The sequence below is a fragment of the Chrysochloris asiatica genome, unplaced genomic scaffold (genome assembly GCF_000296735.1).
Source record: "Chrysochloris asiatica unplaced genomic scaffold, ChrAsi1.0 scaffold00067, whole genome shotgun sequence".
Lineage (NCBI taxonomy): Eukaryota > Metazoa > Chordata > Mammalia > Afrosoricida > Chrysochloridae > Chrysochloris > Chrysochloris asiatica.
This window is the reverse complement of record NW_006408585.1, coordinates 14,045,203-14,068,461: the sequence shown is the minus strand read 5'-3', so window position 1 is coordinate 14,068,461 and position 23,259 is coordinate 14,045,203. Positions and strand designations below refer to the sequence as shown.

The window sequence follows — 23,259 nt, the reverse complement described above, 5'->3', positions numbered from 1 at the left end:
GTCCAAATAAAGTGCCTCTCGTTGAGATTAACAACATATACCCTACCAATGCCTAGATTGGCCACATCCTTGTAAATTCTGTTGGATTCCTTTAGATACGTGTGTGTCGTGTCTGGAGTCCAGCCTTCAGCTCCATCTCATCTGAGAAAACCTCGACCACTGCGCCTCTTCTCACTTGACGTCCACCTCTACCTGCAGTCCCAGGCTGCCAGCTGGGGAGACTAAGCTATGCAATACTTCTACGAGTCGGGAGCAGCTAGACTTCTCTGTCTCATGGGACTTCAAGTGCATTTGGTGTTTGTTCAAGTTTACCACACCCTCCCCATGAAGTACAGAACTGGATGGTAAGGAAATGCCAGCCAGCAATCCTGAATCTGAGTACTGATAGCGGCTAGGATAAGAACCCACGCGGTTTAGAAATGCCTGTTTGTTCCCTAAGTGGAAAATGTCAGTCAGGGAACTTAGGACTCCTCACAAGGCATAAGTCTCTCACCCTGCAAAACTACCAACACAAAATATACCAGTAGCAAATGCTGGATAGCACCTCAGGTGTGAAGGCAAAGTATCAACTATGTGATTACCGCGAGAACAGAAGCCAGGGGCAGGGTCAACCTCTAAATGATGGATGGAGGTGATGTTGTCATGCTAATCACACTAACAAGATATGGTAAGAGTGCCTGTTAGAAGTTTTCATAGGTTGTTTTTGTAGTTGTTACATAGTTTTTTATGTGTGTTTTTTGCCGTTATTTTTGAGAAAAAATACTTACATATTTGTACATAATGCCTTTCTCATAACAGTTTTCTTGTAAGATTGTCACTAAGAGAATGACAAGATGCATTAGCTGAAAGTGGTCTCTTGGTGAGGGCAAAGTCTGTATATCTGAACTTTCCCGCAGGACACAGAGTGGTTCAGCCATAAGGATGTACTCAGCATTTCTGAGCACAGGGAGTGTCTTCAGAGCAACAGAGACATCTAGGAAAGAAACAATTTTCCCTGGAAATCCCTGCTACCTACTAAAACCCTTAAAAGAAACTGGACAACAGAATGACCAGGGGCCTTGGCAGGCCTCAATGGTACTCACAGAATAGAAATTCCATTTCAAATTACACATAGTGTGGCTGGTAGGAATTCAAAACTTTAGCTAAGTAAGAATCAACGAGCTTCGTTACTGTCAGAATACAAGAAAAGAGTCTTCAAATTTCTAGGACATTATTGCAGCTTGGATTTCTTCTGTTGAAGGACACAGGTCCTAAAGAAAAAAGACCTTAGTTTCTTTGGTGTGTGGGGAGAAAGAAAAACTGGAATGTCCATCTAGCTACGACAGAGCAGCACAAATGAAATCATATGAAAACTACTTCTCCAAAACCAGATAATCCCTCCCCAAACAAAACCAGAATCTTTGACCTAAACACTCAAGGTGAACAAATTATAAAGAAATCAAATAGTTTAAAATGCATCTGTACCAAAAAAAAAAAAACAAAAAAAACCCACAAAGCATCAAAACAAGCTCTTATTATTAAGTCCGGTTCCTCAAGGATCGCTTCCTTGTGACTTGGCTTCAGCATCACGAAGACCTATGTGTGGCCCATCGCAGGAGGATTCTGTGGGTCCTATGGTGTGGGACCTCACCACAGGCAGGTTCTTCTTCCACCAACACTGTCTGGGTAGAAAGACCTTTGACCCCTGTCATCTTATCATAAAACAGAGACCCATTTTACAACATGTCAGTCAATCTGGCAAACAGAAATGCTTGTCGCCCTGCTTTTACAAAAAAAACAAAAAACAATACCAGTTTAACCATTTTTGTTCCAGGCACTCTCTTAACAGCTACAGATGACTAGGGTGTAGTGGGATTAGCGATTCTTGGTGCGCGTTCGGCCTGTCTTGCCCGTGCTGCTTTAGCGGTGTCCAGTGTAAGCTTTAAACCAGGAGGTCACCGAGGCTGCAGCCGAAGAGATCATGCCCCCAGCACTGCTGCTCGCAATGGGTGGGGACACCTGGGTGCTCTGACTCTGGGAGACTTCCACCGGCTGAGAGGGGATGTCACAAAACCGGGGGCTTGGCAGGTTCTCCCAGTCTGTGCCCAAGTCGGTCTCCTCGTCACTTCTGTGCTCCTCGCCACTCTCGTCAGATTCCCCGGCAGCTCCAGGGTCCACAAATTCCATGGACTCCTCAAGGTCTGCTCGCACTTCAAAGGGCCCCGACCTGTGTGCAGAGAGCCACAAAAGTCTATACTGTGACCTAAAATCCTAACTGTCATCAAAGTCATGGGATAACAGCAACACACCACACTGTCTCTCAATTTGACCCCCTTCATTTGTGAAGACCCTGGACAGAGGAAAACACCTTCCACTGAGAAGTGTAATTAGACATCCCAAGTATAATTTCTAAAATGGCTTTAAATAACTGCAGTATATAGAGTACAGGTGCTACTTTGAGGATGAATAGAAAGACTGGAGAATTATGTATTTGGATTATGGTCCTGGTGAAGAGATTAAATATACCATGGACTGACAGAAAAACAACCGTGTCTTGGGAGAAATACATCCAGAATGCTGCTTAGGAACAAGGATGGCAAGACGTTACCGCATGTACTTCGGACATGTTGTCAGTCTCTGGAGGACATCGAGCTCAGCAAAAAAAGAGGAGGACCCTCAATGAGATGGACTGACACAGTGGCAGGAATAATGAGTTCAAATACAGGCTGAGGGTAGGGCAGAACCAGGCAGGCCGTGTTTCGTTCTGTTGTGCGTAGAGTTGCTGTGAGTTGGAACTGACTGCATGGTACCTGTTAACTAGTGTTAACAAGTAATAAACGGCTCACAAAGAAACACAGACATTCTCTGCCTTATGGAGTCCTTTGGTGGTGCAAACTAATTAAGGGGATTGGCTGCTAGCCAAAAGGCTGGCGTTCTAGTCTAATCAGAGGTGTCTCAAAAGCAAATGCAGCCACTGAAGACACAGCTCTACACTCTGACCTGTGGAAGCCCCAAAATGTTACCCTCTTAAAGCCCCAAAGAGAAATGGTATGTTTGTATGCGCGTGAGCATACACAGTTGGAATGTTGTTAATTTCAGTCTGTCACACACATTTAAGAGTAATATCACAATTTTCTAGAGACATACTTATTACATAAAAAGAGAAATGACTATTGAGAATACATTCACCTGGAAGAGTACATACATATGTCTGCACTGTATTTCAAGGGGAAATATTTTATTTCCCAAAGGCCCCTAATAACGTCTCCACTGCCCAGCCTCAGCCTACATGAGCCTGGCTCAGCAAACCCTGCTCCTGCCTACGTTTTCCCTTGCCTCTTTCAAGGATCATCAGCGCCTGCCTCAAGGGAGTCCGGCTGCATTATCTTCATGGGTAGTTGCCCCTATCCACTGTCCCCCAGGAATTAACCCAGGGGGCCAGCCACAAGGCAGAACCAAGTCTCACTAACAGCCCCCCAGCCCCCCATCTCCCTGTTGTTGCTCCCAAGACAAGATCACAAGTTTTGGTCCTTTCAGTGGTTTTGCTGATGATTATTTTGAAGATGACACAACACAGGCTAACCAAGACACCCCAGAAATTGGAACAAGCCTGTTGTTCTAGTGTATCTTCTTAAATTCTTTACACCCTTTGGAACAATCGAAGCTCAGTGCAGATCTCACCTTTAACTCCGTTTCCAGGGCCACGCAGACTGCATTCTTCCAACATGGCCCTGCTTCCCACTTGGAAGTAAGGCAGTAACAGCAGCTAAACCTGACGCTCCAGGCTCGCTCTGATGGTGTCACTGGCACGAATTAAACAGAAAGCTGTGCTGCAGGGTTTCCCCCTGGGTCTCAAGTGAGCACAGTGCCTCAGACCAGGAGGGTCCCAGTTTACTAGGCTCCCCTCTCTGCTCAGAAGTTCATTAATTTGAAAGGGGTACAATGGGATAGGGGTTCTCCCCACAATCTTCCTGGAAACATTCTCATTCAAACAAACCCATGAGCCTGTAACGACAGGATGTCCACTGTGAACCTCTCTTTTCTGTTTCCATAAGGTTCTCCTTAAAGTTCATCATTTTCTCTCTCCTCTTTCTTGCTTCCTTAGCAATCAAGTCTTCTCCAAAGCCATCTCTTCAGACTCTTCTCCACCTTGCTCCACTTCTAAATTGCCTCTTTTGTCAGATCTCTCAGCTCAGGGTTACTAGGCTCTCGGACACATCCCCTTCCCTATGATACCACAGCGTCAGTTTCCATTTGAAAACTGAAGCAACCTGGACTCACCTCCTCCCTTAGGCTCCCCATCAGTGCTTAAGTGCCACAGAAGTCCCCATGTGTCACCTCAGTGCCACTGTCCCTGCCTCCATCTGCCCCCCCCCCCCCACACACACACACCACCACACACAGCGAACTCATCTTGCTGGAGCTAAAAATGTTCATGAATTAACGGTCACTGGACTCTTCCTCCTTAACAAATCACAAGGCTCTCCGATTCACTTCTGTTCAACGTGGCTTTTCAAGGGCCCTCTGCATCTACTGCCAGGTGAGGTCTCTCAGCTCCTAGCCCTGCTCGGGGCACATGCCAGCTCTGGAGCTCAGGCCTGTGTTTTGGTTCTTATTTGATGCTGCCTTATCTCCTCTTGGGTCCTGCTCAGCATGGTACTCCCCTTGTTTCCAGATCCTGTCAGCATTTCCCCAGGAGACAGGTGGGAGCGATGAAAGTTCCTTCCTGCAGGCAGAGAGATCCTGTGGAACCACAGAGGATTCCAGCTCTCTGCTTGGAATCCCCAGGGCAGAGTCCACTTGGCCTGGAAGAGGTGCTCAGTTAAATATTTCAAATGAAAGCACAGGCTTCTGAAGGTCAGATTAACTTGAAACAGTGGGCTCCAGGGCAAGGCACAGAAAATTCTGACCCCTCCAAGCACATAGTATCCGTCATGCTGCCAGTATTGGGGAGGACTTACCCACCCTAACTGCTGCCAAACGGATAGATAAAAAGTGGAAACCACTTTTCTTCACTCTCCACTGAGGCTGGGCATTTGATTGTTTGTTCATTTGAAATTGGCTGTTTGCGTTTCTTTTGTGGGAATTGCCTGTTAGAAAATTTTTGCCTACTTTTCTGTTAGGTTGCTTGTCTTTCTTGATTTGGAAGACTCTGGAAGTAGTCTAGATTGTAATCTCCTGTCAGATGTACAGGCTGTGCTTCTCTTCTAGCTGGACGGTCTCCTTTTACCGCACACATGGGCAGCTTTGTCACACGGTAAGACGTGTACCTCCATCCTTTCATGGTTTTTATGGCTGGCTTGAGAATTCCCTCCACACCCCAGGATCATAAAACATTGTCTTTTCTCCTATACATATACATTTTTTTATAAAGTGTTTTGTACAATGTGGAATTTATTTTTGTGTATGGATGTAGCAGAAATCCAACTTTTTTCCACCTGCCCAATACCATTCAAAAGGCCACACGTGTCATATGTTATATTCCCACATGTATAGGGTCCGTCTGGACTCTTCACTCTCGTCTCTTAATTGCTCATCTAATTTCTATGCTAACAGGACTCCTGTCAATTTTGTTTTGAGAGGGGCCAAGCCCACCCACACCTCCTTGTTTTTTCTCTAAATGTCCTTACACACTGAACTTTAGAAAATGCCACACCTTATGCAATGCCTGGCAGGCAGCAGGCATTCAGGAAATCCATGCAAAATTTAAAAAAAGGCTTTACGGTAAATCTCCTTCCACTGTTCATAAGCGCCGTCGAGTTTTTCTGACATATAGGGATCCTATGTAGAGTCTCCAAGGAGCGGCTTGCTGGGTTTGAACTGCTAACCTTGTGGCTCGCAGCCCAGCACTTATCCTACAGCGCCACACCAGGAGTTAGTTAGTCAATGCTTTTCTGCCATGGAGCAGGTTGGTCTCCAGTTATTTTCCTCCTTTCATCTGTTAAAAGTACTGGATTCAGGCATTGGTAGGAGTCGCCCAGCTATGTGCTGGGACCCCGGCTTCTGTGACTGATGGCATGAGTGACTTGAGATGCTAACCCTCTGTCTCCTCTGTCCTGTGTAGTATGAATCCTGGTGTGGTGCTACAGGGTCGTGCACTGGACCACAAGGTTGGTTCAAATTGCAAGAATGTCAGTTCAAACTCACCAGCTGCTCCTCGGAAACCCTATACAAAGTCGCTATGAGTCAGAACAGACTTATGATTATTAGCTATTTTTAGTATGGTTACAAAAACTGTTAACATTACAATAAAATTCATTGTTGTTAAGTGCTGTTGAGTTGGTCCCAACTCATAGTGACCCAGTATAGGGTTTGTGAGGCTGTAAATCTTAGCAGGAGCAGAAGGCCTCATCTTGCCCTGTGGACTGCTTTCAGTTCACAGTCCAGTTTTTACCTTACTGGCCACTATGCTCTCCAATAAAACTTATTAGGAGACAATTACTATACGCCTCCTACTGGGCAGCCCTTTATAGAGGAGGTATAGGAAGGGTGGGAAGCGAATCCACAGAAATCAGAAGCTGGTGTGGTTCTGAACATCAGGTTTCCAAGTTCAGGAATCACAAGTAGGGTTGTGGAGGAGGGTCATGAATTCCCCACACCAAAAAAACGACATACCATTCTGGGTGTAGGTGCAGTTCCCTGAGAGAGTTTGTTGCTTTTGTTTCAAAGAGGGTTATGTTTGGGGTGAGGGAAGCAAAAAAGACAGTGTTTCGGACACATTGCCACCTTAACTGAACTGCAACGTTGTCAGTGGAGGCCGGGAAGGGGGCTCCACAAGATTTCCCTGGAGGCTTGGATTCCAGTATCAAAGACGGCAAAGGGAGTCCTGAAAGAATGATCCCATCTTTTGTTCTCTTCCCAAAGTGCAACTCTGTCAACAAATTCATGCTTCTGCAGACCAGGACCCAGAGGAGGGGTGCTCTTGTCATCCCAAAGACACTTCATCTATGTCATGCTTACATGGGTCCCACAGACCAGCCTTGGTTGGTCTATTTTGTAACTGGCTCCTGTTTTTAAGCCAAAGAATGTCACACCAATCCACTCCAAAAACTTCTACTATCCTTTATATCTCTAACCAGTGGTGGCCAGACTGACCCAGTGATAAAGAACTGTTTGGCTGGGCAGGGAATGAGCAGACACTGAAACAGGCAGGAGGGACAGACTGAGGGCAGACACTAGGCAGGAATACAGAAGAAGCAGATATGCATTCAATGAAACAGCTTTGGATCTTCTGAGACAGTACAAAAATACCGTCTCCCAAGGGAAAAAAAAAACACAAACCAATTGTGAGAATGGAGGCAGAGATGAGGACATGGAGAGAAAGAGCAGCTATGGACTCTAGACTCATGGAAAGAGAAAGGCTGTGTGTTGGTGGCCAGGAGGCAGGCTTGCAGAATGTGCCCTTTGGTGTTTAATTATATATTTCTGAGTGTTTTTGTGTAGCATCACTTCCCCCACCAAAAGAAAAAATATAGCGAGAATAGAAGCAATGATGCTGCATGGAAGAGACTGTAATCACTGCAATGAAACAGTATTAAAACTGATATCTCCCACGTAAACTATCACTCAGTTCACAATAAAAACTTTAAAAAAAAGAAAAAGAATACCCTCTCCCAGAGTTAGGCACCACTATACTAACTACGAGGTCAGTGGCTCAAACCCACCAGCTGCTCCTTGGGAGAAAGATGAGGAGAAAGATTTACAGTCTTGGACTCCTGGTGTGGAGCTGTAGGATCAGCACTGGATTGGAACCACAAGGTCAGCAGTTCAAACCTACCAGCCACTCCTAGAAACCCTATAGAGGGTCAATAAGAGTCGGAACTGACTCAATAGCATTTAACAACAATGAGTCAGAGTAAACCCAATAAAGTGGGTTTTGGTTTTTAGTGTATTTTAGATATGAAACATGTTTTCTATTTTCTAAGCAATGATTATGCAAGGAGCGTAACAGTTCAAATATGATAAACCATCTTTTTCCTTTTAGATGGGACGGCAGTGTTTTTGCCACTTGGGGGAGTTTGGGGTTGGGACACGGGTTCTGGGACTCTGCCAACAGTATCACTCTAGTTAAAATTAGACACATACACAACATGTAGAGAAAAGGAAAGGGCTCCCTTCTTACCTGCCAAGGTGTTCAGAGTTCGGACTGACCAGGTACATTAGATTCCTGAGGGTATGCAGTGGTTGTAATTGATCTAAATTTACATGCTGAAAAAAGCAAAGACGTGATTAATATTTTCAATAATGTGACCCATCAAAGCTCCATTCACAGACATTTTCCATACCTGAGAAAAGCACAGGTAAAGGATATTTGTATTCAGTTTCTTCACGGCACGAGTAAACTTCTGTCTGCTCAGATTTTCCCCACAAAATTCACTATGTAAAAAAAAACCAAAATGTATAATTTTTAAAGCTGTATTTTTTGGTGGAAATTCAACATTAAAATGTCCATTTTGAAGAGTGTACTTTCCACATCAGTATAAAGCATTCTCTGTGTGTTGCTGGTCTCTCAGTCAACTGCACAAACAGAACCTTGTGAAGAGTGAACTATTACCCTCTCTGAGAGCAATCGGATTGCATTTATACAAATTTCAAATACATACATCCCCTGAGATTGAGAAACTTCAATTCTAGGAATTTATTCCACATAAATATTGAACTGATGAGTATACAAAATGATCCTCTGCCGCTCTAATAGGGGGCAGGTTAGGCCATGGTAGAGTCATAGGAAGGATAGCTCCGCAACTACCCATGTCATGCTGGATGGCAGCCAAAGGCTTATAGTGGCACCACACGACGCCCTTGGTTTGCCTCTTGGCCCTCCTGACAGCTTGCTTTTCCTTAGGGCTTTGTATTTTGCTGTTCCCTTTGCCTGTAGTCTCCTCGCAGGGATCTACCTGGCATGCTCCCCTCCTCCCTTCATGTTTCCATGGACCACATACCTGCCCCCACCTCTAACACAGCCAGCCCTCTCCTGCCTCCAGAGCTCCTGTCTCACTCTGCACTTAGGATTTGCATTGATACTGCTTGTCTGTGTGCCTGCTGCCATTCAAATATATGTAATCAAGAAGGGATCACAGTGGCACTGTATGGTAAGCACTGAAATGTGAACCAGAAGGCCAGGAGTTTGAACCACCAGCTGCTCTGCCTGAGAAACATGAAGCTTTCTGCTCCTGCAAAGATTCACAGCTTCAGAGACCCTACATAGGGTCACCATGAACTGATTCAACGGCACTTTAACAATAGCAATCTCCGAGAGGACAGGGACTATGTTTTGCTCATCTTTTTATATCCCTTGTGGGGTCCTGGTGTTGTACACCATAGGATAAGCGCTGGAGTGCTAAACACAAGGTTGGGGGTTCAAATCCACCAGCCACTCCTCAAAACCCCTGTACAGGGTTGCTGAGCTGGACCTGACTTGATGGCTTAGTAACAGCACAACCTACTCTTAGTGCCCAGGGCAGTGCCTGGCAGAAAGCAAGTGCTCAATGTGGATTTAAGCCCAATACCAAACCCACTGTCACTGAGCTGATTCCATGCAGGGTTTCCGAGACTGTAAATCTTTATGGAAGCAGACAGCCTCATCGTTCTCCTCCAGAGCAGCTGGTGGGTTTGAACAGCTGACCTTTTGGTAACAGTACAATACCTAACCCATAGTGTCACAAACACTTAAGACAACAAGGCACAAGCCCTAGTGTTAGCACAGCATTGCTGCCTTTTGAATCTGAAAAGATGATGGATGGCAACTGTGTACAATTATGAGGGGGCTTCAAAAAATTCATGCAAAGTGGAATTAATGGGACTTTCCCACAAACTTTTTGAAGCCCCGTGTAAATTTGTTGAAAAGGCAAGGATACCTGGAGGGAAGGGAAGTAGGGAGGCTTTGGTGGGAACTGACTAGACCTTAATTTTAAATCACATGAATTTTCTACTAAAATATAAACAAAACTGGAACTGTTAAGGACTAAGCCAGTTCTTACACATGAGGACCCTCTGCATGCCCTCCCTTCACTAACAATGCTGGTATATTTCCTCCTGTTCTTTTCCTCCAGTTATGGCGCTGTGGGGTAAAGCAGAAGGTCGGTGGTTCAAACCTACCAGCTGCTCCTTGGAAACCTTAGACAAGGTTGCTATGAGTTGGAATCAACTTTGACAACAAGTAAGTGAATAGCGTGGTCTTCACATGCAAGTATATGGTAAGGAAATTGACTAGAGCATGAATCTTTAGAAATTGCCCAACTTTCCCTGTCTAGATACTTATGAACAAACACAAGAGAAAGGTAAGAGATCCATGATCAAGATGATACCGCCTCACTTAATTACTTGCCTGTTGCACAGCTTTTTGGGAAGATTTACATCGAGGATATGAGACAAAATGTTGACCAGCTGCGTCGCGTAGCACAGTGCAGCACTGATGGTGTGTGCCGGGTTGTTGTGCTCCGTGTCTAAAGCACAAAAACACAACTGTAAACCATCAACTGCAACAAAAACCACCTCCCATCTCCACATATGGAGCAACCCGGGTTTTATCATTCATAATGCTATCATTCCCACAGTTGGTGGCCAAATTTTACTCCTGACTCATAAAGGCTCTGTGGGCAGACATACATCATTTAGAATTTTTGCTGGGTTGGAGGTAGCATATGCAAATGAGCCTAAACAGACCCAGCAAACAAGAGATTACAGTCTGAGCCACTGATCTGCTTGGAGCTGAGGATATAGTTGATATGTGTGTGGTCAGAACACTAAATGCCTTCTTGGAATGCTATTCTCTGAAATCTAGTTTCAAATCCAGTCAGTTCTAAATGAAGACTGGACAACAAACAGTCCTAAGACTCCTGGTGTGGTGCTGTGGGATAAAGCACTGGACTGCAGGTTGGTTTGAACCACAAGGTTGGTGGTTCAAACTCACCAGTTGCTCCTTAGGAACCCTGTAAACAGTCACTATGAGTCAGACCTGAATCGACGTCACTTAACAACAACAGTGAGTCCTAGGGATGGTGAAGAGTTAATAACTGTGAAGGAGCTGTCAGAATCAGGATTTCACGATGTGCCAAGTACCAAGATGAACATTTAAAAGAACTTATTTCACTGAATCTTCTGAAGAGCCCTTATAAGCATCCCTGTTTTAAGAACAAGGGAGCTGATTCTTGGAGACAGTTAATCACACCCTCACGAACAGCTGGTAACCTTCAGAAGTAAACAGAGATGTATAACCAGACTTGATCTCCTCCAAAGCTCGGCTTCACTGATTTTCTTGACCTCGCTATTTAAGAGTGACCCAGCATCCCAATACCCATTCCCATTTGATTATTTTCTCCATAGCATTTTATCATCTCCTAACTTCATTTTTCATTGTCTACCACTTGCTCACTAGAATGTCAATTCCATGGGGGAGGGATTTTGTCTGTTTGCTCACTGGTATCCTGCAAGCATCTAGAACTATGCCAGGCACAAGGTAGAAGGTCAATTAATATTTGCTGAATGACTGGCTCAGTGAATTAATGACCACTGAATGCTAACCAAGATTAAATTTGTTCCACATATGAGAGCTCTTAACTTAAGAGATCAAACTAGACCTTGAAACACCATAGACTAACACCTTCCAATGGTGCCCCACTGCCACCAAATGGAACTCAGTCCCTCGCCAATAGCCCAGCAGGATCAAGGCCCTGGCCGCCTCTCCATTCTCCTGGCCTCCACACTCCTCTCTCCACTGCACACCTGCCCCTTCTGGCCTTCTCAAGCTCCACAAACACACCCCAGCAAAAAGCCTTTCCCTCAGCAGAATTTCTTTTTGACCTATGAGAAGTTATATGACAGCTCCTAGCAAGGGCTCTCTTGACTACCTTGTTAAAAAGCAGTCCCCTCTCTGTGCCCCCCGCCCATCCACAGGGTGGCTGATTCCTCCAATGGCGCTGGCCCAGGGTCTGGCTCCTGGAGTCATTTATTTGGTCCTTGTCCTTCTCCCCACACAAGGCCCACTTCTGCATCACCTGGATGGTCCTTTCTCCACCAGAGAACTGCAAGGGTTTTCCACTGGGCTGTCAATCTCCATGTATGAGAGTTGACAGGTTTAATGTATACGTCTTCAACTAGCGAAATCTTTTTACACAAAGCAAGAATGACTGTCTCCACCTCAAAGTCTAATATTAAAAAGGCATGTTTTCAGTCCATCAACCGATGGATGGGTACAGGTGATCTTTCCATACATTGGATTATTATGCATCATAAAAAGGAATGAACTTGTGCTCCAAGCTACTACAGATGAGTATGGAGGGCTTTGAAGCCATACTGGAAGAAGTCGGCCACAAAAGACCACACAGAACATAATCCCATTTATCTGCAAATCCAGAAGAGGCAAATCCAGAGAGACAAAGGATATCAGCAGTAGGTAGCCAGGGATGGGAAGAAAGGTAAATGGGGAGTGAATGCTTCATGGGAGAGGGAAAGGGTTAGGAACTCGAGAGGAGTGGCTGTCCCATAACGCTGTGAATGCCACTGACGGTTAATTAATTTTATGCTACATACAATGTCCCACACTGAAAGAGCAGCGTGCTTCTCACCTGGCCCCTGGGTTGTTTTCTTCTCCTCCACCCAGCTGTAGTAGGCAGAGTAGTCTCCGTTGTTAGGGAGGCTGATCCAAGGCCCTGTGATGCTGATGCTGGTCTCTCCATTATGGTCGTCACAGACCCATCGCCCTGACAGGTAAGTGGTCCTGCGGGCTTCAGCAAGCTTGCTCACGGTGCTAGAGGTCATGGCACTGTCGTGCTCTGCAGACGTGTCCGCGGGATCTCTAGAAACCACAAGACACACGAGCCTGAGTTTTAAAGGGCCTGCAGAGTTATATATGAGCACAGCACACGGACTTCCCTGGGCATAGACAGCTGCTCTCAGAGATGATGGGGAAGGTGGCAGAGACGACCACCTAGTCTAAGGAAGATGGCACACTTTGAGTGGGGCCCCAAAGCGACTAGGTTCTCCAGGTATTTGACCTCACAATCCCTTTACAAACATAAAAGGTTTTGAGGACCAAAGAGACTGTGCTTTATGTGATATATGCTATATTAAAAATTACACCTCTGAAAATGAGAAAATATTCATTACTATAGTCACAAAATAAAACCTGTTATATGTTAAAATAGCACATTCTTATGAAAAATATCTATTTTTCTGAACAAAAAATTTTTTAGTGAAAAACAGCCTTGTTTTACCTTTTTGTAACTCTCTACCCAACTCTGCCAAGGAGCTCTAGTAGCATAGTGGTTACGAATCAGGCTGTGAACCTCACAATCAGGTCAGAATCAATCTTCGAACCTCACAATCAGTTTGAAACTACCAGCTGCTCGGCGGGAGAAAAGATGATGTTTTCTGCTCCCGTAAACATATACAGCCTCGGAAACCATGTATAGGGTCGCTATGGGTCGGAACCAACTCAACGGCACATAACAACAACAACAACCCAACTCTGCCAGTTAGCCTTTCATATTCCATGGAAACAGCAGCTACTTTCGCTTGCACATCAGTGGCTCAAGGAGTTTTCCATCGAGCCAACCAGTCTGTAGCAAAAGTGCTTCACATATACGAGGGGGCTTCAAAACATCCATGGAAAATTGGAATTCAACAATGATGGAATTTTCCCACGAACTTTCTGAAGCTCCCTCCCACTTCCCATCACTGCACAATACATGTGGAGTGGACCCAGAATTAAGAAAACAAAGAATAATTTACCAAGTACAGTTGTAAGTGAAACTTTTGTTGTTTTTAAGCTGAAGTGTGTGAGGGTGACGGCATGAGTTGGGTGCCGTCCCAGCCACATGTTTGACCCACGCTGTGGCAAGGAGCTCTGGTGGTGCACACAGTTAAACGGTCCACTGCTGACCAGAGGACGACTTAGAGATCTGTTTCAGTCAAGATTACAGCCAAGCAAAACCAAGGTATACCGTCAAGTGGGCTCGCTACGAACAGGAGCCAAGTCCATGGCGCCCAACAATGACTATCAAAGTCAGTTATGCTATCTGGACCCAAAGAGATTCTCAGGCCCCTGCAGAGGTCCACTGGCCATACTTTGAGAAGTGTCCGGAAGGGTGGAAGAGGGACTCGCCACAGCAAGAGAGAAGAGAGAGATGCAAGGAGGGGGAGGAACACAGCATTTGGGGAGCGCAAGACATGTGGCAGGAGACAGTGTTAGAAAAGTAGGTGGGAAGCGGGCAGGCAGGAGACCTCTGGGCTGCTACTGGTCACAGAAAAGCCAGGCTGCAGGGAATGAAGGCCACTTTTGCCAGGAAGCTGCCCCCTATGTCTTCCTTCTCACACTCAGGAAGTTTCAAGAAACACAAACCAGAAAGCTCATTTTAGGATTAAATTCAAAACCAGCAGCTTTTTTTTTTTTCCCCCTCTTAATTTAATGGCACGAGGTTAGGATTCATTCATGAATGCATGAAAGTTTTTCTCCATGCTTTTCTTTCTTGTATGCTCACTACACAAATTTGTTTTCTTTATAAATTTTGAAATAATTTTAGTTTTACAAAAAAAAGTTACAAGAACAATACAAAGTTTTCCGTATATACTCCACCCAACTTTCCCAAATGATCGATTAAGGAAAATACAAATATCCCAATAAGGTAATTAACTAGCCTACAGACCTCATTCTGATTTCTCCAGATGTCCCAGGATTTAATCCAGGATCAGAGATTGCATGTAACTGTTGGTTTCTGGAACTCCGCCTCAGTCTTTATCTACTGTAATGCACTGAAACATTTAATCTTTTACCCATCAGAATTTAATTTGGCATAAGGAGCTCTGGTAACATAGTGGTTACAAATCAGCCTGCTAACCTTAAGGTCAGCAGTTTGAAACTACCAGTGGTTCCGCGGGAGAATGATGAGGCTTTCTGCTCCCGTAAAAATTTACAGCCTCGGAAACCCTGTACAGGGTCACTATGAGTCGGAACCGACTCCACGGTACTTAACAATACTATTTTTGTGTCAGTTTTGTCCTAATCCCCTGATCCCCCAACCCTGGCTGTCTTAACACCAATTTTGCGTAATCCAACTTGCCTCCACTGATCTAAAACACCACCTTTATTATACCCTAAATTCCCATAGGCTCTATCTCTGAACTTTCTATTCTGCTATGTTTTGAATCTTCCCCATCCCCAGCTCCGCTCCTAATTTGACAACTATTGTTGCTGCTGTTAAGTACTATGGAGTCGGTTCTGACTCATAGTGACCCTGTAGAGGGTTTCTGAGGCTGTAAATCTTTACGGGAGCAGAAAGCCTCATCTTTCTCCCGCGGAACAGCTGGTAGTTTCAAACTGCTGACCTTGAGGTTAGCAGCCCGATTTGTAACCACTACGCTACCAGAGCTCATTTGACAACTATTACTAGTGATAAATTACTTGACAAGAGTCAGAGAGCAGGTTTTCATGCTGGAAGCAACAATTAGACTCTTAGGTTTTTAAGAAGCAAAGTCTGACAGTAGACCAAATGCCAAATTAGGAGAGGTAAAAAAGAATAGTTACAAAACTACCAATAATCCAGTGACTGTCAGAGTCCAGTGCAAGGGGCCAGAAGTGAGGGCCCTGGGAAGAAACAGGAAAATCCCCAAGGAGCCCAGCCTGATGGTGGTGGTGAGAAAACAACCCAACCCTTCAGAGGTGGATGTCAAACCTGGCAACACCCACAAACCTATGAGAGCGTTTATAAGGCCAGCTGGAAAGTTGGAAGTTGTTCTCTGAAACCCCTGTGTTTCAAAGCTAGGGGAAACCACTAACTTATCATTCCAGTGACGGAGGTTACCAAGTCTCTACAGCCCAAAGATAATACTCTGTGCCGAAAGCAGTGAATGCAAGAAAGAATACAAGACAAAATCCAGAAATACCAGTTGCTACAGAGCTGTTTATTACTCTTGGTGGCTCCATGTGTTTGAACGGAACTGTGCTCCACAGGGTTTTCAAAGGCGGGTTGTTCAGAAGTAAACTGCCAGCTTTTCTTCCAAGGCAGCTCTGGGTAGATGTGAATCACTAACCTTTGGCTGGCAACAACCATGGTAACTGTTGGTACCACTCAGGGACTCCAGTAAAGCATAGTTATCAGGAAAAGGCAAAGTCAACATGTAGGGCACCCATGTGAGAGACTGCCTGCCAGGAATTTTCTTGTTACCTCATAATCACTGTGAGATAGGCATTTACTATCCCTGTGTAACAGACAAGAAAATAAGACTTCTTTTTTCAACAATCTGTGCCTTGTATCACACAACTAATACCCAACTACGATGGCAGCCTACGACACCATCCAATAGTTCTTAGTCGGCAGTGTGCGACAGCCCCTTCAGGGTACACAGGCCTGAGCCACACCCCTCTGAGAGCCAGCCTTCACACAGCTGCACCCCAATGTCACACAGCATGTCCTGGCTGGTAAAGCAGGTTAAGACTTCAGTTTCATTACCGGAAAAACAAAGGGCTCCAGAACAGGGCCCAATACACGAGGTACTGACACATGTGAAAATACCACTTGGACCGTGACCTACTCCGAGGGAAAAGGGTTGCTTACTGTACCTCACAGCAGTCTTTACTTCCTCGATGGGGAAGATGACAGAGGTGAGCTCTACTATGTGGGCTCGCCGAAGACTTGCCAGGTGCTCAGAATGACTTCTTAAGTCAAGACTTTTCTTCTCTACCAGCTCGCTAAGTCTGTGATTGTGCCTCTGAATCTTCTCTTTCTTCTCTTGATGCCGTTGTGCTCGAGTGTAAAGCTTCTGATTCTTTTCCTTGGTTTTGAGCAGGCCTTCAGAATCTAAAATAAATAAATCACAATCAACAATGGTCTCTACACCCTGCCCCAGAAGCGCATGTGCCTGCCCTACCTAAATGGAAGGCAAAGCCTCCCTCTAACGGGACCACTCACTCATTAGGTAGACATTTTTTTTTAATGTTTTATTGTGAATTATGTGATAGTTTACATGGGAGAACATTAGCTTTACCCTCATCCTACCGTATATCGTTTCATTGCCATAGTTACAATCCCCTCCATATACCATCAACCAACCAAAGGGTATACCCTACAAGTCTGCCCCTCTGTCTTCAGCACACAGTAGCTCTCCCTCTCTGGGTCTAAAGTCCCCAGCCACTCCATCTCTCTACGTCATCATCTCTGCCTCCATCCCAGGCATCACTGTTTCTCTGGGTAGGGTCCTGCTCTCCGCTCTTCTCCCTTGATGGTCCCAGGGACCTCCGCTCCTAGACTGCAAAGTTAATTACTCCCCTCCTTGCTACAAAACGTCTACCTTTACATTTCCAATCCTCACAATCAGTCCTGATAACAATTATTCACTATTGTATTACAAGAGACCTATCCGTATCTCCTTTCATCAGCCCCGCCCAGACAGATTGGATACTATTCAGTGGAGATTCTACCTTCCTCCGTGCCCTCTGGATCTAGGTTCCCTATTGAAAGCTTGTAAGCCAGTCACTTCTTGCCTTTGTAGTTTTGTAGCCCTCCATTTTAGGTAGCCAATGTTATGTCGACATTTTTGAAAGTTTGGATCAAGTGAATATTATACAGAAAGCAACGGGGACCACTTCTAAAATCGGAATAAACCTAACCAAGGATATTAAAGATTTAAACACAAAGAAAACTACCAAGCACTACTGCAAGAAACCAAGTGTTCAAGACCCTGTGGGCCCAAGCGTTGTAGACCGTCCAAACCATAGGCTCTGAGGATCAGACTTTAGCCACCTAGCAGACATAGCAAACTGTCCCTCATCTGATTATTCAGTATGCTTGCTAGTAATCTCGTACATGAGCCCTGGATATCCACAGATAAATGTAAAAACCTTCCCTAGAAGCCGAGATGGTAAAGTCCAAAAAGACAAAGTTTTTCGCCACCCACAAAAAAAAAAAAAAAAAAGCTAAAGAGGATACAGAGAAACACTTAACTGGTGGTATATATAATCAATGTAATGAAACAAGTTATATGAATGGTTGAATGTGAAACTGATGATGGGCCCTGTAAACTTTCACTCAATCCACAATAAAAACCTTAAATTAAAAAAAAAAAAAGAATGGCAGTGCTCAGTCATTACAAAGGGAATTTAACAATTAGGTCACTACAGACAATCAAGACACAATAAAAAAAAATTTTTAAAGGCAGAAAAAAAAAAAGAAACCAAGCTGTTGTTAAGTGCCTCAGAGTTGGTTCTGCCCCAGAGTGACCCTAAATAGGGTTTCCAAGGAGCGACTGGTGAGTTTGAACTGCTGACCCTGCAGTTCAAAATGACTTTGCAGTCCAGCACGTTAACCCACAATGCCACACCAAGACTCCAAGAAACCATTTATGTTCTATATAAATGGAAGAACATACCATGATCACAGATAAATTAACACTGTAAAAACATCAATACCACCCAAAGCGATCCTAATTCAGGTTTCACCAACATTCTTTAAAAAGACAGAAAAGCGAAATGACCAACTTCATGTGGGAAAGAAAGAGACCCCCAGATAAGCAAGGCACTAATGAAGGGGAAGAGCACAGTAAAGGGCTTTGCAATTCTTGATCTCAGAACCTACTATGAGCCACAATAGTCAAAAAGGCCTGGCACTAAAACACTGACAGGCACACAGACCAATGGAACAGAACTGAGACCCCTTAAGTAAATGCATTCACCTATGGACAAGTAAGTTTCAACAACAGGCAGAAATCCATTAAACAGGGAAAAGATGGTCTCTTTTAACAGATGGTGCTGGCAAAAGTCGATTATCCGTATGCAGAAAAATGAAGCAGGAGCCATACCTTACTCTATATAAAGAAAAACTAACTGAAATGGATCAAAGACCTACATGTAGAAGCGAAAACTATAAAGATCATTTAAGAACCATTGACCGGAAATGACATAATTGGTCTATCATACATAACTGACAATTCAGACAGCAGAAGATAAAATAGATTGGGTGGGGGGCAGTAATAAACTCTAAATTTATAGAAAACTTCAGTATTTCAGGAACAACAAAATCTAATTTAAAATGTGCAAAGGACATGAGCAGACATCTCACCAAAGACGACATTCAGGCTGCCAACAAATACACTAAGAGATGCATACAGCCATTGGAGATGCCAATCAAAACAATAGTTGTTAAACGTCGTCAAGTTGGTTCTGACTCATAGTGACCCTGTACAGGGTTCTGAGGAGTGGCTGGTGGGTTTGAACTCCTAACTCTGATTAGCAGTCCAGTGCTTATTCTCCAGTGCCACACCAGGGCTCAAGCAATGTTTGTTGTTGTTAAGTGACACGGAGTCTGTTCTGACGCACAGAGACTCTGTGTAGGGTTCCTGAGGAGCAGCTGGTGGGTTTGAACTGTCAACCTTGTACCTCACAATCCAGGAGCCCCAAGCAACGACAGCCAATGATGAAAACAACAACAACAAAACAATACACGCTAGTGAGGGTGTGTCCACGCACTCTGGTGAGATTATTAAATGGTACAACCTCTCTGGAAAACGGTATGGCATTTACAGCTTCCTTTAACAGCTGTAAACAGAGAGAGCCTCTGTATGATCCAGCAATCCCGCTATTAGGAGAAATTCTTAATTTCCAGAGAAATTAAGAGCCATCACACAAACAGTGTCATATGTACCCAAGTTCATTGGAGCATTATTCATAATAGCAAAAAGATGGAAACAGCCCAAGTGCCCATCAATGAATGAATGTATAACGTGAACCATATAGCACATACGCACAATGGAATACTTTGTTATCATGGATTGAATTGTGTCTCCCCAAATATATGTCAGCTTGGCTGGATTATGATTCTCAGCGGTTTAGCAGTTATGTGAGGATGTGATCTAATGTGATAAAGCAGTAAGAGAATTCAGGATGGGATTGTTGTTGTTGTTAAGTGCTATCCAGTCAGCTCTGACGCATAGCAATCCTGTGTAGGGTTTCTGAGGAACTGAATTTGAACCACCAACCTCATGGTTCAAATCGACCTTGCTTATCCTACAAGTGCCACACCAAGGCTCCAAGAATGGAATATACCACCCTTAATCCCACCATGACCCTGATCCTATGTACAAGAGATTCCCAAGAGTGTGGTATCCAACATCTTTTATCTTATATGACATAAAAGGAGAGAAAGAAGAGCCATGAGTGGACTATGTGCTTTGGACTTGGGGTCTCTGCGCTGTGAAGCACCTAGATCCAGGAAAAGACACACAGAGATCTCCAAGGAATGCTAGGCCTACAGAGGCTAAAAGGAGACAGGGGCCTTTATCTAAACCCAGTGCTCCGAATTCGGACTTTGAACCCCCCAAACTGTGAAAGTAGATTTCTGTATATTAAAGCCATCCACTTGTGGCCTTTTTATTATCGAAGTACTAGATAAGACATAAGCTAAAGAGTAACAATGAATCCTAGAAACATCTCACATCGATGATCCTGGAAGTCATTATACTAGTGAACTACGTCAATCACAAAAAGGCAAATCTTGTGTGAGACCACTAGTGTAACAAGAAAAGGTTTGTGTACCGAAAGAACCTTCTTTCATGATTTATAAGGGATGGAATGAGAAGGAGAAAGAATCACAAACTACACAGCAGACATGTATGAGCTTAGGCGAAGGGAAAGGCAATACACAATAAGGGGAAGGTCAGTACAGTACGACCAAGGTGAAGACAAACCCTGGGAGGTGGGTGTACGGTAGCAGTGGTAACCACTGTCACATACACAATCCTGCAATCACAGTACCAAGCCATAGTTATGAGTGGACACACAAGTATAGAAGGTATCCTGGTGGCACATAAGGATAAACACTGGACTATGAACCACAAGGTCAGCAGTTCAAGCCCAACCGCTTCTTCAAAGGAAGAAGATGAAGCTTTCGAGTCCCATCAAGATTTACAGTTTCAAAACTCTCTCTCTGTATGGCTGCTATGAGTCAGAGCTGACTGGAGAGCAGTGGGTGGCCAGAAGTAGATATGTAAGCTGCCAGGTGTGGGATGGCATACGGGAGGTTTTCAGAAGAACATACAATTTCTTAGCCACAATCCAATACCTATAGGGGCTGAGTCACTGGGCTGGGGGGTTTAGGTCTAAACAGCCAGGGCAACTGGCCTAATGTATACAATGTTCTAGGTCCTATTTTGGTAAGCAGTGACTGAGGTCTTAAAAGGTGTGAACAGACATTTCAGATGCAACTATTATTGGTCTCTTCCTGTCTGGATGAAAGAAGAGAGATGAAAATCAAAGCCCTAAGGAAACAGTTGTTTTTGTGTGCCGTTGAGTCGGTTCCAACCCATAGCAACCCTGAACTACCAACCTTATAGTTTAAACCAGCTTTGAGGTCGAGTGTTTATTCGACGGGGCCATGCCAGGACTCCAGGAAACAATCAGTCCAACGAAAAAGTGAACCATCTGAACTACAGCCTCCACTTTCCTGAGACCAAAACTAGATGGCGCCTGGCTGCCACTGCCAAGCTCTCTAATCAGGATCATAACAGAAGGTCGTGGGGAAAAGTGTAGATCAAGACTCAAAATCATAGAAAAGATCAGACTTACTGGTTTAATAGGAACTGGTGGACTCTAAGATTCTGGCCCCTTAGACCCTTTCAAACCGGAAGCCCTCCTAAAGATCACATTTCAGTCAAACTACAGACAAGCCTATACAATGTGTCCTGGTGTAGCGCTGTGGGTCAGAAACGACTCGACAGCACTTAACAACAACAACAACATACAATGAACAATAAATAACACCTGTGAGGAGTGTACTCCTCAAAGCACCAAGCACAAGAGACCAAAAGGACAGCATCTGTCCCAAAACAAAGTTCAGAAGGCAAGAGGGGCAAGGAGTGATGGACAGATGAAAATGGGGAGACCAGGCAAAAGTTGGGAAAATGCTGTTACATTGATGGGACCACAAGGAATGTCACAAAATGTGTATAAACTGTGGAATGGAAGATAAAGCTGCCCTATAAACGTATACCCAAACTATAATAATATGTTCCAAAAAAAATATGAAGATAATTGAATTCACATTTGAAAAACTCACCGGTTATCTGCTTTCCCCTGCCTTTGGTTACATTCAGAGAACCCAGGGATAATCTCATGGCAGGTGATCATACAGAAAAAAAGGATGAGCACTAAAATCAGCCAAGGACTCTGAAACCAGGAGGTGGGAGCATGTCTCTGGTGAGCACATATTAAACACCTAGCAACACACGCCTGGCCACACAGGAGGAAGGAGGCCTACTCATGCCTTGTCATCTTTGTGTCCTTTCTGTGGTTCCTTCAGCTTATGGATCTTAGGACTTCCTAAGGCCATGGATTGGTAGTACAATTTGGCTAGGGTAGCAAAACCAAGTTGTAAAATCTCTGCAGAAACCTAGGAACCACTTGCAAACGGCCACGACTTTCTGCCAGAGTGGCTGGTGGGTTCGAACCACCAGCTTTATGAGGTGCTTAACCACTGTACTCCCAGGGCTCCTAAGAATGACTCAAGAGGCTCCAACTCAAATTCAAATCCAAGCTCATTATTTTTTCAGGAAAACCTCCACTTGGATTTTAAGCTAGTTTCTCTATTGTTGTTGTTAAGTGCCATCGAGTTGGTTCTGACCCATAGCGACCCTATATAGGGTTTCCTGGGAGCAGCTGGTGAGCTTGAATCACCGACCTTGCAGTTCAAACGGTTTTGCAGTCTGGTTTATTAACCCACAGCACCACACCAGGACTCCGAGTTTCTCTATACTTCATGATTATTTTTGACCTGCCCTGTCTTAATCGATTCTCTGATGGTCAATCTCATTAGCTAGCCTACTTGTGGTTATACTTTTTCTTTGCCACCAGCACAATCCTAGTTAATGCTCACCAAACCCTCAAGTGTCTCCAGCTAGGCTCCATTCAAGGCTTCATGCCCTCCTCTACTGGCTCAGTCATCATAAACAAATGCTCAGTGGCTGCTCACTGCTTGTCAGACACAGAGCAAACTCCTCAGCCTAGAGACTACTTCCAAACTCGTATAGACTCCACAGTTCCTTTCTATATACTCTTCTCTGAAGCTCAGTTACTAGATGCTTCAAAACCTATTTTACAAAGTGGAAATACTTAAATGGACTGAGATGCTGAACAAGTTATCATTCTCTAAACAGTCATCTTCATCTTGTGTTCAAATCAATGGGCCTATAAGAATACTTTCTATTTGCTCCTAGTTTCCACACACCAAAATTTTACTCATTTGGTCTAGAGTGGAGAGCGGGGCGGCCAGCCGATAAAAAGAGGCCGGACAGACA

At 44.4% G+C, this 23,259-nt stretch overlaps 1 protein-coding gene across 1 annotated transcript in view; it reads right to left on the bottom strand.

The window, feature by feature from the left end:
- Positions 1-1,718: 1,718 nt before the first annotated feature.
- Positions 1,719-23,259, bottom strand: part of ATG14 (autophagy related 14) — a 51,173-nt gene continuing 29,632 nt past the window's right edge. Inside the window, exons 5-10 of the mRNA XM_006864616.1 lie at positions 16,538-16,775; positions 12,546-12,775; positions 10,307-10,424; positions 8,265-8,355; positions 8,102-8,187; positions 1,719-2,206 (exon numbers count right to left, since the gene is read on the bottom strand). Of these exons, the coding sequence (XP_006864678.1) occupies positions 1,900-2,206; positions 8,102-8,187; positions 8,265-8,355; positions 10,307-10,424; positions 12,546-12,775; positions 16,538-16,775 (1,070 nt within the window). The 3' untranslated portion in view covers positions 1,719-1,899. The remainder of the gene's footprint in view (positions 2,207-8,101; positions 8,188-8,264; positions 8,356-10,306; positions 10,425-12,545; positions 12,776-16,537; positions 16,776-23,259) is intronic.